The sequence below is a fragment of the Carassius auratus genome, chromosome 9 (assembly GCF_003368295.1).
Source record: "Carassius auratus strain Wakin chromosome 9, ASM336829v1, whole genome shotgun sequence".
NCBI classification, from domain to species: domain Eukaryota; kingdom Metazoa; phylum Chordata; class Actinopteri; order Cypriniformes; family Cyprinidae; genus Carassius; species Carassius auratus.
Genome location: NC_039251.1, coordinates 1,680,550 through 1,695,906, shown reverse-complemented (window position 1 = coordinate 1,695,906; position 15,357 = coordinate 1,680,550). Strand labels below are relative to the sequence as shown.

The 15,357-nt window shown below is 36.6% G+C and overlaps 1 protein-coding gene across 1 annotated transcript in view; it reads left to right on the top strand.

The window, feature by feature from the left end:
• The window catches only part of LOC113108167 (lysine-specific demethylase 6A-like), a 57,126-nt gene that overhangs the window by 5,650 nt on the left and 36,119 nt on the right, over positions 1-15,357 (top strand). Inside the window, exons 5-7 of the mRNA XM_026271015.1 lie at positions 2,013-2,071; positions 4,830-4,874; positions 13,869-13,989. Of these exons, the coding sequence (XP_026126800.1) occupies positions 2,013-2,071; positions 4,830-4,874; positions 13,869-13,989 (225 nt within the window). The remainder of the gene's footprint in view (positions 1-2,012; positions 2,072-4,829; positions 4,875-13,868; positions 13,990-15,357) is intronic.

Sequence of the window (15,357 nt, the reverse complement as noted above, 5' to 3'; positions counted from 1 at the left end):
CCGATTAACATCTTCAGGAATACTTTGATCGTTTGGAACTGAGATCTCCAGGAACAGGATTGGGCACCACTGCTCTAATGCATCACAGACAGTATCAAAAGGGGGCGTAATCATTCCGTCAAAACAAGGGTTTTAAACTTAAAGTTTGCTAAGCAATAATGATTACAATAAGAACTGAACAAATGTACGCACAAGACTCCGTAGACTATTTGTAGTATGGCTACTTGCATTTGGATCACCTGTAACAGATGTAATTCCAGGTGTCTGTTGTTCGTGAAAACAGTTCAGTTTGATGTGTCTTGCTAGGTGTAGCTGTCTGTAAGAATGTTTTTGTACGTGAAATGAGATTCTGTAGGAGTGTCAGTAATGTCCTCTGACAGTTCTGGGTTCTCTCCTAGAGCAAGAGTGACGCTTTTGGCTTTTCCATAGCAGAGTAAACTTTCAACGTGATTTGACTTTAGATACAGCTGTCAACTGTAGAATTGTCATCTCTTACCTACCAGGCGCTAAGCCTCCACATACGGCTAATAGAAACTGATTTCTAGCACAGATGGACTAAACATTCTTATGTGAGATATTAGGTAGTTTCTAACCGTTCGTACTATAAATTACAGTTTTGCATTGGCACTGTTTAGTTTGGACGTCTGAATGGAAAATTTGCCAGTGGAAACATTGCAGACCGCAGCTGTGGAAGTTGCAGATTTCATACCTTTTTCAAAGCTTAGTTGTATTTTTCCTTCCCCCGATTTAAGTTTTTGTTCTCAGAGTCAGGGCATGTTCTAAATGTGTGCCTGCGTTGAAGGGGTTAAAAAGGGTGCTGTCTCAGCACTCAGACAGCTGTGTGTGATTTGTGCAGGTGTGATGAGCAGTCCGTGTGCAGTAGCATCAACCTGTCAGAGTGATGCACCATATGCTTTGCATTCAGTTCTTTTTTGGCATGTTTTATTCTACGCCTGTCCTGACTTCACACTGCTGTCCGAGGTCTTGTGAGACAGTCATCCTTTCTAGATTGTAAATAAGTAGCGTGCACTGTCATGCCAGTCGTTGAAAGCCCCTGTCATTGTTGACTTCCTGATTGCATTGGAATAGAGAAAGATGATGAAACTGTCACATTCATCTAAATTGTGACAGGCTTGTCATTTCAGTGCATTGGAATGCATGAACTGATAAAATGTACTTTGAATGCAATGTCTGTCCCATAAATGCAAAACTTTCTTAGCTTTATCTATACTTTTTCCTGTAGGTTTACTCTGATTAAATTGCAACAGCCTTTAAATATATATTGTTATTCACGGATAATCCTGCCTTCTTGCCCTTTTTGCATTTTATGATTGACTACTTAAATGATTTTTTATAATTTTAGCATGTAATAATATTTTGATTGTCTAGCTTAAGCTATTTTACTTTTCTTCCAGTGCTTTAAAGTAGAAAACTCACAAAAAATACAAATTGGTTGCAAGTTTTGGGGTTTGCGCTGCATATACTGGCTTTCATGAAGCTCACCCTGTCTATATGTAAATGGTGACTGGGGTTAGTATTTGTTTGACCTTGTAGCCCAGTTCTAGTTTAATTCTTAAGTTATTCACTTTGCCATCTTACCATATAGTTTCATCATCTAACGAAAGTGCATTTGTGGGGAAGACAAGCCGCAGTGGCTTTCAGTTTTAGTCACGCTTGGCCTCTGTGAGCACAGATAAGAGGTTCAGACATGATAATGTTTCATTGATCCATATTGTCTTGCACATTCCGTTGTGGAAATATAACCTTTTATGGTTGCGGGAGAGGAAAACTTTTGCCACCTTTTTAGTTTAACACATGCTCATTAGCCGCAGGTGTTTCTGTCCCCTGCTGAGCGCAGATGTGTCAGACCCGCTGAGAGGGAAAACTATCCTTAATCATGCTTACGATGCCATCCTTTATTAGAAAGCCATTTTGCTGATTAATTAAACTATGATGAATTAATGAATAGTTTTTTCTTATTATGTTTCTAACTCAGCTTTATTTTTTTCCAGAATGCTGCCTTTTTATATGGCCTTGGTTTGGTTTACTTCCATTACAATGCTTTTCACTGGTAAGTTCACAATTACTGTGTTCTATAGTGCATTTGTTTTCTCATGCATTCCATCTATTATCTTTTTCTTTTTTTCATCTGTAACATAACATTGTTGAAATATCATCCCTAATAGCATTTTTCATGACGTGAAGTGTGATGTTGATGCTTTCTCAATTTACAGACTAATTAGAAATTCTGATTTTATTCTCCTCTTGTTCGTATTTTTTGTTATGTCATTTTTTACGTTCCGTCTTTGCTGTTGTTGTTAAAGACTGCAGAAAGTATGTGCTTTATTTTTGTCCACTTTCTGTCAATGAATAACTGAAGTGTTTCGGAGAACGTATCTCTTGGTGGCTTTGGCTAAGCAATTAATTGAATTAAAATTATTGTTGCAAGATGCTATTAAACCACAAAATGGAGGCAGTTAAATATATGTCTGCATGCACTGTGTGGTTCAGAGTAAAGGGGCTCTTCATTCTCTTTTTGTCTGTAGTCTAAGGTTGTGTGTGGGCTGATGTAAGAGTGCCTTTCAAGTTGTACATGATCCACAAACTTTCGCTCCGGAGGTGATTTGAATTTAGTTCACTGGGTCCGTTATAATTTACCCAGATCATGGTTATTTGTGTTCCTGGTTCTGCATTGGTCTCTCTGCATCGTTCTACAAGTACACAGCCAAAATGCTATTTGGCAGTGCTGCCGACAGCAGCAAAGTGCAAGCAGAAAACATTGCTGGGGAACTGGCAACTACAGCTGCGTCTCAATAAATTAGAATGTCGTGGAAAAGTTAATTTATTTCAGTACTTCAACTCAAAAACAAATTAGTTCAGGATAAAATGAACGAACTATAACCAATGTTGGGTCTCTCATTCGACACAAAATCATGTTTCCTATTTGCGATGTATTTGAATGCCAATTTATTTATTATAGTCTACTTCACTCGCGTTCCAATATCCACTTGAAACAAAATGTTTTGCATAACATCATGGCGGTATAGTGATAACACTTAACACCACAGATTTTATTATATATTTAAACAGAACAGTGTGTCCCCCCCCCATATGTTTGACTGACTGTACTTTATTATGATAATGAACAGGCTGCATTGTCAAAGTAAAGCTTAACTTTGTGCTTGCATGTGGCGCTAGGGCAATCTCTTGATTTTTAAAAATTTTTTTATTTATTTTTTGTTTTCTAACAGTGGAAGCAACTTCTCCTTTTAGTCATAAAGTTAATCGAAATTGTACACTGTTTGCCTTCTGTGTACATTCACAATAAAAACAGATATTTGAGCGTAAAAAAAGCCTAAAGAAAAATAGGATGCTGCTTTCTGCCGTCTGTTTCTTTTCGCGCAGCACAAAAATGAATCAAAATGTTGCGTTTTTCGTTCATTTTTGTAATTTATTCACGAAAAAATATATTTCTCGTATAGGCCTATTTTTTCGGTATATATAACCAGGGGTGCACATAAGTGGTCAGCGGGTCCGCATGCATGACCAAAATAAAAATGAGTTATATAAATATGTACTGACAGTGCATTTGCGTACCGGTATGGTTGACAGCTGTTAATGCACAATTACCATTTTAGATCACAAACTGTACATTATAAGTTTTATTTTCAACCTGAAAGCATAAATTTAGGCTATGCTTCCCATTTCAAAGCACAATACAAAACTGTGACATTCATCCACTGACGCTCTTTAATCAGCAGCGCTAAATCCGGAAGCGCGTATATTTACTTGCCGGCAACCCGCCGGAATAAAAGCCTGCTGATTTAAAGTTTGAATATGATGAAAACGCTTTTGTTTATTTTTAGATGTTTTTTCCAAATTGGGGAATACATAAAGCGATTCTTCTTAAAGAGGCAAACAAACAAAGTAGTAGTAAATATTAGCATTTTATTTTTAAGTTTATTTACTATAAAATAAATGCATTTGTATTTAATACTAAGACTGCTTTTTATTTTTTATAATATTATCTCACACTATTATTTAGTTTATTTACTATTATAAATTTTTTTAAATGAATTAAATAGTGTAATAATATTATAACTATTATATATTCATTTTTTTTATAGTTGCATTTAATGGGTCACGCTATATGCAGTGTGAGGACCAAACCAAATCTCCAGGTTCTCTTATGAGAACTAGGCTGAAAAAAATTATGTGCACCCCTGTATATAACCTAGCTTTATTATGTTTTTCTCCACTCGCAGAAGCACTGCAGGTGCGTGATGTGATATGAAAAGCGTGTGAATCCTCATATTCTGTTGTTTGTTGCTTTTTGCACATATAAAATTATCAAATGTTAGTATTTTTAAAGGCTCACGGAAACTTATGTTTTATAATTTGATTATTGAATGAGTTGTTTTACATCTCATGTTTTTGGCCAGTTTAGTTATCTTTACTAGTTTATATAGGTCCCCCCCCAAAAATATTGATGATCCATAAGGATTCACTTAAATGTATATGATTATACTGTCTCTAGTCAGGTTACATTAGATTACATTTAACATTCTGCCAAAATCTGCCAAAGACCAATATTGTTGTCAGTTGGTAATTTTGTACCATCACAGAATGGCGGTCAGGTATTAAAGAATTATGGGAAAAGCATCACATTCCCTCATTCATGAATCAGTCAACTTTTTTTCCCCCTCCCCTATAGTATTTTAAGGTCAATTTTATATATTAATCTATAGCGTATAAATTTTATAGGATATTGGTATTGATTTGGCAATTGTGATATTTACTACTGGAGGTCCACTCTTTCCTTGTCTTAGGGCAGTACAGCGCACCCCCTCAGATGCCCATTCTGGACAGAGAAGGTAGGCATACCATGTTGGTTTTGTAAGGGTATGCCTCAGACATGCTCTGTTAGATGTGTTTATCAGTAAAAAAGGAATGACATGTTGATAGCTGTTAGAAATATCTGCATCGTTAAACAGTTGGTATGGGAATGTATGCTGCATTTGTCAGTAGATGGGGTTGAAAGCACAAATGAAAAGCTAGTACTAGTATTAGCTAGTACTAGTACAAGCTAGTAAGAGTACTAGTACTCTTATTATATGAAATGTTTTTTCTTTTTAAATAAATTCTTCGTAAATGGTCCTTTTAGTGTTTAAGTGGATGAAATGGCTATTCCTCTAATGCCTGTAGGCAGTTTGTACCTTGTAAAAAGTGTCTAATGGATAATTTATCATTGCACAGGCAAGGTTAAGGTTGGTTAGCAATTCTATCACATAGTGTCATGCTGAAGCATATGATTTTTAGTTTTGTGAAGTTAAGTTTTGTACTTTTGAAACTGTAAATTAGATTTTTTTTTCTTGGAAATTGTCTTTCCTTGTTAAAAATTATAGTAAAGGCATTTTAAGTGTCATTTTTTTACCTGTGGGGATGTACAATGTCACAGATGCTGTTGATACAGTGTGCACACCGAAAGCAGATTTAATTATTTGCATGTGTAGATTACATACAATGTCAATGCAAAGTAGGGATGTGCATCTTCATAACTGAGGCTGATGCAATATGCATCTTGATGCATAGCCAATGATACGATACATTAAAGATACGTATGAAGCAGCAACTGATGCGTTGCGATGGTGCGATCCAATTCACCCCATTACGATGCAGTGCGATCCGATTTCAATTGGATACAACACAATACATTTCAATGCAATTGGAAAAAATATGATGCTATGCAATTCAATATGTGACAGATACAGATAGTTCACTTTTATTTCTTTGGTTAAGACAGACATTTTAATCTATATTATGCTTCTCTCAGGACATGCCATGGTCTCCTTTAGTGATGTGATACGTTATATTCATGTAGCAGCAGTGGAGATGAGAGAACACACTTAAGAACCTGTTTAGAGAGGAGAATGTTATTGGTCACTTTAGCTGCGTTTTCTACTGCTGGAACTTTACTCAGGAACTAGGGACTAGAGCTGAAGATCTTTGCCCGAACCCGACGTGTTCGGTCTGGTTCGGGCTTAATTTATATCATTTTACACGGGATCGGGTTTGCGCTCCGTTAGGGCTGGGCGATATATCTAACGATATGATCATGCGCATCTAATCAGTAAAGCTGCTTCCGTGATCACCGCTAAAATCGCCATCACCTGCTTATAATTGGAGTGGCATTTAATAGACTGAGCCGTAGATCGCTGACAAGCTACGCCATATCGCTTATCGTTCTTGCAAGGTAAACGAGCGGTCATGTGATGTGTTTCGATTAGCGCAAGAAAAATGCGAAAATGGATGTTAAGTAGGTGTAACGGAGGCTTGCCTCTGGAGATTATGCACACTTTTTTTAAACCGATGTATTGCGTTGTTAACTTTTATGCCTATGCACCAATGCGAACCAGTGAATCTTACCATCCCTGATGCATAGACATGAATTTGCGGCAAGGATCGCAGTTTCCACAAATGTGCAATATGCACCTTATGCGTCTTCCTCGTAAGTTAAAACATTTCAGCTTGAGCAGAAAATTCATGTGACACGTTGTCATGCAAGCCAATCAGGGAAGAGCTTATTGACGTGTCCGGTTATATCAGAAAATGGAGGAGAGCATTATGTAATGTTTATATTTACACAAGTGACATGAAAAACATTCTGTGAGTAATCTAGAGTAATCAATGCAAATATTAATTTTGCTTTGCACACACCATAACTATTTTTGAATCTGGAGCATTATGTTCAGGTGTGTGTTTTTTTTTTCTTTTTTTTGGTCACATGTAGCTTTCAGGTCCTTGACTCAATTACTCATTGAAAGTCTAAACCACTTTTGTCTTGTAGGTCAAGTTATCCTGTTGATCGTAACTAGGGAATCATCAATTCAATACTTCATATCAGTATCAGCTTCGATACTGGAATTTTCTGTCGAATCGGGTATTGGTCAGATGAGACCGATCCAAATACGATATTGTGCTTTATTGTATGTTATTGTTAAGTCCCACAAAAGCACAAAAACATTATAAAGCACCATAAAGTCAAAGTCCAGGTGTTTTTAAGCCATTCCAATGTTTAATGTGAGTTACAGATGATTATTTAAGTTGTTAAATTCAAGTTCACTTAAACTCTTCTCCCCGCTGCGTCTGTCTGTCATCATTCAGCATTCAAACTGTGGGTCACATTCGGTTACGACAGTCAACACGATGATACTCTCTTCAAGAGCGCACTATAACTGAAATTTAAAACTGTTAAAAGAAAAGGCTCAATAAACTATCACACAGGTTTAATAAACTCTGCATAAATATATGTTCCCTTTGTGCTTTGAATTTCTCTATGCATAGCGCTGCATGCTGTAACATGACTGTGATTGAAATATTGCTTCAAGCGCATCATTCTGCACATAGGATGCACAGAAGTGCTTTGTGCTGCTCTGGATAGGAGCTTTTTATATTATAATACTTTTGCGCAATGAAAGATTATTTATAGCATTTCTTGTTCTGTCCTATGATAGGACAGATAAAGACAATAAATAATCTAATGTATTGCACCCTAATGGAGGCAGCAACATATGATAGTCCTTTCTATGTTGCTGCCTCCATTACTGTGCTAACTACACATTAAAAAGAAATGTCTTTTAATTGTGTGTGTGTGTGTGTGTATATATATATACACACATACTATATTTGTTTTAATTATTTTAAAACAATACAAAGAGCAATGTGTAAAATGTAAAAAATGTAAAGTTTATGAAATTAAGTCCCATACTTATTCGCTTTTATTTGTTCCCCAGTCCCCACTAAATAGTTATTTCACTAAATGTTTAGATTTTATAAAAAATTATGCACTTATAGATTTTCTAGTATAACTTTTTTTGCTAAATTATCCACTAACCTAGTTTATAACAGTATTTTTGTCATAGATAGATTTTTCTTTTTATTGTCTATATTTAGTTGTGTTAAACACACAAAAGAGTGAGATTATAGAAATTCTACATTGATAAAAAAAAAAAAAAATTAAGAGTATCAGCCTATACTAAGACTTTTCTGGACTTCGATCATTAATTTCAGTGTGCAGAGACTAGTGACTAGAGCATGTGACCCAGTCATGGATTCTTGCTTGCTAGTAAATGATGAGGTAATCTTTCTCTGCCTTTCAGTTCCCAAAAAGGAAACTGAGATGAGCTGCTTCCCGTTTTTTTCTCTCTCATTTTCATTCTGGTTTTTTTTTTTTTTTTTTTCTGTTCTTGTTCACTCACTTGCTAATCGCTGTAATTCAGGGATCTTCAATGCCAGCAAGGTTGACAGACTAAAAGATGTAGCCTATAGCCAGGCAGTTATGTCAATTATTTGTGGTACTTGGTACAAGAAGATAATCTAGCCAGATTTTGTTTATAAACCTAAAGTTTGTGGTTAAAGTAATCTTATTTGCCTTTCAATTTTCTATTTGTGGAGTCTTGAAATGGAGAAAACAACTGTTTTATGATTAGCTATGTGGTTACATGCTGGGTTGGTTGTGGTATGGGATTTGGACTACATGTAAATTATGATATTTAGTTTACTGGCTTCCAGTCTTTTTAGCAGATCAGTTGTCCTGCTTGCCTAGATTTTTGGTTTGTGTTGTGTAAGTGGTAGTGGAAGAACAAGTGAGTGGGATGTTGATGCAGTATAATGAATATTTACAAGCATTGGGTCTATGGAAATTAAGAATGCTAACGAATCGACAATAGATTAATTGTTGATGATAATCGAATTGCTAAAACCAGGGCTCGACATTAAATCTTTTCCGGGACAAGTAGGTGTTGTGAGGGTGTAAGTGAAAGAGAGTTTTAGTTGCCCGAACGGACAAGCAAACTGATGAAAATTTTAATAACACAAAATAACCAGGGCACCACCGAAACTTTGGTGAGAATGATTCTGATTTCATTACTTTCAGTGTAAACGGTGACTAATAATGGATAATGTGCTGAAAGTATCAAGGTTGCGTCAGTTGAGGCTTGTGCAGCCTGCCTGACTTGCGGAGAAATCAAAACTATAAGTGTAACAGCACACACAAAGAAACCTGAACAAACATACGGGTAGAAAAAAAGATAAATATTCTATATATTATATGCAAAATCACACAAACAAGAGTGATGTTTTCCTGACTTTCAGTACGATTGCAAATGTGATACTGATTTTATACAACTTCAATAATTTATATTCAGATTTTTATTTTATTACATTTAGATTTTATATAAGTTCAATAGACAAGTAATATTATCTGACTTACATTTTAGACACGTTATTGTTCGTTTTAGCTCCATTTTGCTTAAGAAAATAAGCAAAGCCACAGAAGAACAAACGCGCATCTCGGAGCAACACACAAGTCTTTCGTTACTGAATGATTCAGCATATTTGAATGAGTCAATGATTCACTGAGCCAGTCATAAAAACCGTTTGAATGAATCAGTTAAATCGGATCTGCCGTAGAGTCAATTGGTTGTTCTTGGAGATAGCGGGTTAACTCCGTGTCAGCGCGCGCGCGCTCTGATCGGTAAAGGGGCAGAGATTTTTCTGAGATCTGTCACAAAACTCATCATCCGCGCCAACGTTTTTTGAGCAAATTTCAAAGCCGCACCCGCCCGTCATCCGCGGATTTTTGCAGTCTATGGCGATGCAATGCTTTGCTGATGCGAGCCGCAAAAAAAAGCCATTGTCTGTTCTAGAAAGGATGCAGCAAAGATATTTAATGCTAATGTATGAGGCATAAGCCTACGCTGAGTTTCATTTACGATGAGATGCGCTCTAGTTCACAGTGCAGTGCAAGTGAACGCGGCGTGCTGGTGCTTCCATGTCACGGTTATCATTGTCTGCTATATTTGCTATTTATTTATTAAAATACATGCAATTGGTTGATGAAACATTAATTAAAATTAAGATAAAATTTGTACAAAACGAAATTCTTTTTTAAGAAAGGTTTTCTACAAAGCAAAACTTCATTAAGTGGTAAAAACCATGTCTCCCGATATATTGCGCATCTTATGATCCTATCTAAAAAATGAAAATAATTTTTGATAAAAAATGTTTGTAAAAAATATTTTAATGACACGGTTTTGGCGGTTATAGAGTTTTAATGACGGTGTTCAACTATAACCGCCGGTCTCACGGTTATATACTAACCGTCACACCCCTACTCATACAGCGCTCGCTGTTCCAGTCAGAGTTCAGTGAGTTTATTATAGTGTTGTCACGATACCAAAATTATTGTTTCGATACCGATACCTAGTCAAGAATTGCGATTTCGATACTTTTTCGATACTTTTCCTGTAAAGGGAAAATACATTCTCAAATATCATTGATGTGCTTTATTTTAAAACTGGGACAACATTCTAATCATATAACACACTAATAAATGAACCTATGACCAGCAGATATATTAAACATTTTAACAAAATATGAAATATCAAAATATAAAAAATAAAATGGAGCAATGACATTCAAGGTAAAGAAAAAATACATTTAGCAGCATTATCTCAGTTATCATAAGAAACATATGAGTAATAAATTTATCTTGATTCTGAACTTTGAATAAAAAATATGAATAGCAATTATATTAAACAATGTTTCTGAACTCAGAAGATTAAATGTCAAAAGATAAATAATATAAATTTAAGCAATGGCATTCAAGTAAAAAAAAAAAAAAGCAAATAAAATTTAGCAGCAATATCTCAGATATTGTAACTTATTCTGTCAGTTGTGCAACATTTTCTTTCAGAGGAGAAAACTCAGCCAGTGAGCTTTAATGAGCGTCTTATTTATTGAGCGTCATCTTTTTCTACCAGTCATGGACCGGCGGCCACAGTATCACTTGTGCTCGCACGTGCAGCCTAGTGATGTGCGGGTCGGTTTTTTTGTTTAACCCGCGGGTCCCGCGTTTATGAAATAATTTGGCCCGCCCCAGCCCACAAATAAAGTAACATTTCTTTACCCAGCCCGACCCGCGCATCGGGGACATCACGTAAGATACGTTGCTACTAGACTCATATTTCTCGTTCACTGAAGCTCCTCCCTCCACAGCAGCGTGAGAGCGCGGCGCTATTAGCAGCGCATGTGCAGCTCGTGAACAGCTCTTTGAACTGTTTCATACTGTCAAAGAGTTACTCAAGATGTGACGGAGCATGTGATTTGATGAATGTAGTGAACGAATCCGCCCTTCACTGAACGAGATCGAGAGATCTTCTCATGCGTGAATGAGTTGAATGAACTGATGAATGAGTATACAGGGTCAGTGAGCCAAGCATGTAAATCTCGATCAGCAATCAGCAGATACAAAGCGCAGTTATAGGTGCTGTGCAGATACGCTCGTTTTCATATTTATCATACAGAACATAACTCCACGTTTAATCCCTGATTAATGTGAATATTATATATGAACTGTCTTGACCAAACAATTAAAATGTTAATTATGCAAGAAAACCCTGTGCTTTGTTCATATGAACAACTTATTTTAACTATTTAATGCGATTATGCACACGTTAGTAAAGCCAAATCAGTTTAGTAAAGCCACTAATACAGGCAGTAGTGCTTTTTTGCTTGCGTGAGGAGAAAAAACACAGACGTACATAAGGAGGCACTGGAAGCGTGCGTTGCACACACCAACATGAAATACGTCTCTAACAAATCTGGAACGCAGTCATTCTTTGAAGTATCGATACTAATAAATTTAGGTATCGTGACGTTTTTAATTTCCAAGAATCGCGATATTTTTGAAGTATCGGTGCACCGTGCAACACTAGTTTATAGGGGTGCTCCGATCACGATCGGCCGATCCTTATGCGCATCTCGTCAGTAAAGTCGGTTCTCTAATCGGCGGTTAATTCCATCAGGTGCGTGATTTCACATAGAGCAGCTGTTACTACACAGAGCCGTTGTTAATAGAGAAGATGCGCAAATCCACGTTCATTTTCAGCGTTTTTTGGCGCATCTTCTCAGTTAACAACGGCTCTGTGTAGTAACAGCTGCTCTATGTGAAATCACGCACCTGATGGAATTAACCGCTGATTAGAGAACCGGCTTTACTGACGAGATGCGCATGGAGTCTTCGTCTTTCTTCTTCTGTGGTTTTCCTAGTTCGTGATTGGTCAACTTCAGACAGATCAACAAATCGGCTCGTTCAACAGCGCACGTCACTAATTCAAACCGATAGCTCACATACTTTTTAGACATGTTTAAAAATGATCGGGAGGTCGGGAAGTGCTCGTAAGGCACTCTGCTCGGCTCGTAATTCCTCGCACATGATACGAGCTACGAGCATACACCATTTCCACACGATTGAAAAAAATCGCATGTGAACTCGAACGACACCAAAAATAAGAAAATAATGTTCTTCATAAAGTTAAAGTTTAATAGCAATCAATTAAAGGCAAATATCACAAATATGCTGAATAAAGTAATCCCCGATAGAGCACTGATGAGACTATAGCTTCAGAATAAATATCATTTCCGCCGGACAAGTGACTTTTTTTACTCTGACAAGTGAATAACTGATTTAATTGTCCAAAGCACAAGCACATTTCAAAGCTTAATGTCGAGCCTTGGCTAAAACTAATTGAAGATCTATTAAGCAAGGTGCATAGTTTTGGGGTTGTGGCTTATGTGCAAAATGCATGCAGCAGACGCAAAGCAAGCAAGTCATTAGGGCTGTGAGAAACTGTGAGGGGGCTGGATCTTTTGTACAAATAATTCACAATGTACAAATTATGCTTTTAATGGGATCTAAACTTTAAACGTACATTAAAATAGAAACAATACAAAGTCCTTGAACATCAAATATTGGGAACAGGTTGGAGCCCATCTCTTGTCTCATATCTTCACGTTTTCTCCTAATATTCCACAGCAACTCACACACCATTTAAAAATGGGCAGAAAAGCAAATAATATTTTCAGCACGAGTGAAACATTTATTGGATGTTGAGCTTCCGGGAAAGAGAAACTGAATACTGGCACATGTGAAATACTCCTGTGTCCTGCTGAAAAAATAGAGATAAAAAAATGTATTAGTTCAATCAGCTTGTTAATTCAATACTATGATAATAAGTTTGTGGCTAAGGTTCATGTTTAATTTTTTCCCTTGTTAACCTATGATTTAACTAAAATGAGGGAACAAATTAAGTCATGAGAACAAACTCACAGTTCGTGGTCACAATATCTTTTGTGTTTCCCTTCAAAATTCACAAGAAAGATTTAATTATAATGCCAGTCACCATGCTAATTGATTGTGTACATTTGCCTATTTATTGATCTTTTCAATTTCCTTTTATAAAATCTCATATAGCGTTAGCTCTTGTGAGAGTGATGTGATTTACAGGGAATGAAGAAATGATTCTAAAGCATTACGTTCTGTCATGCAGAGCTCTCACACACTGCAGTGCTCTGCAGAAAAGCAGAAAAGACTGTTTGGAAGGGAGGGGATAGGAGGGGGATCGGGGTCATTGAGTTCAGTGGGCTGTGACTCAGCAAAAACACCCTCTGTTTGTCTGAGTGAACATTGTATAAGCAAGCAAAACCCACTGCTGTGAGCCGACCATGTGTTGCAATCTCCGTTAGAGGTGGAGATCAAGTGTAATAGTCCACTGTGTGTGTGGCACTCTGTTATCGGTTATAAATTTGAATGTCATGCATATATGGAATATAAATAGATGGGTTACAACAGAGTCAACCATGCAGCACGAGTTTCATTAGTATTTCCATTGCAATAATGCTTCTGCTTTTCCTTTTGAAGCACATGTGCCACAGGAAGCACATGATATTTATTTATTAATCACATTGTATCTATAAATGAGTATGTCTCTTCCTTAAGATTTGTTGTTGTTTCTTTTCTTCCACAGGGCGATTAAAGCATTTCAGGAGGTGCTTTACATTGACCCTAGTTTCTCAAGAGCCAAGGAGATCCATCTGCGACTTGGCCTGATGTTTAAAGTCAACACAGACTATGAGTCGAGCCTCAAGGTATGTCTTTTAATGGCTAAGTCTCCTTCTCTACATTACATTTAAAAATTTGTGCTTGTGGCATGTGACTAGCATTTCATTCTAGCATTACGTTTTTTAATTGTGCATTCCCTGGGAATCAAACCCTTGAACTAAAAACCTTGGCATTGCTAGTGCCATTCTCTACTGTTGGAGTTACAGTAGCTGCATGCTCTGTAATGTATTTACTAACAAGCTTGTTGGTTAAATAAGCCTTAATACAAGACATTGGTCTTCTGAATGTGTTTTAGGGCCCACACATCGATGGTGTCCTCAGACCATCGATGCGTGGGCCCTAAAACACATTCACTTTTGAAATGTGTTAATTATTAAATATTGTGATGCTGGTGTCAGTAGGTTAGTCCAGACTGCTGGCATTGTCATCAGGTCATTTGTCAAGGATAGTATTGGAGAAGTTTTCCATTTGAAACAGCAGGCCGCATTATATGTCTTATTTGAAGCACACTTTTTACAGTTTGCCTTTTTAGCAATTGATACCTCTAAATTAACCTGGTTATACATTAAAGGTGTCTTTTCTGTGGGCAGATTTTTCGGCAAATAGTGGTAATACTTATAATTTGGCTTGCACAATTAATTGAATGCGGTTGTCATGGACGTTTTTTAGTTAAGCCACTTCTGTGATTAGTAGTAAATCTCCATCACATGCTTTCAGATAAAGCAGCATTTACTACATGGAGCTGTAGTTCACCGACAAGTTACGCAAAAATCGCGTTCATAATGAAACTTTTTTTTTCAAATGGAATCTATAATGACATGGTTATTACAATGTAAACATGGTTTATGAGGACATGTTATGTGCCCTCGTAACCAAAAAGCTTAAAAAAAAAAAAACTAAACAGTGTTTCACTGAAATTTTAAACATGCATTTTTTCCGTGATGGATAGAGGTAGTGTATGGGGATAGAATATACAGTTTGTACAGTATAGAAAACCATTACGCCTATGGAGAGTCCCTGTAAACTACATATGAGTGTGTGTGTGTGTGTGTGTGAGAGAGAGAGGGAGAATTAAAAAGCATGGTACACGCTGTTAGATTAATCAGTCCCTGCAGAAAAACGCAGATTTTTTTTTGTGATTGTTGCGGGCAAAAATTCTTGATTTTGCAGCACGTTTTCTTAAAAAATGCTATGGAATATGCAGGATATTTTTGCAATTTTATGCGATGAAATTGCATGAACGTGCAAAAACTGCGGTTTGATGAAAAAAGAAAAAAAAGGTGATTTCCCCCAAAGCGAGCATACTTAATCACAGAATATTTAAGTTGCAATCTCTTACTGCAACGTAAATTATTTTACATACTGTTCTGTAACAAAAAAGTGCAATCTTACAA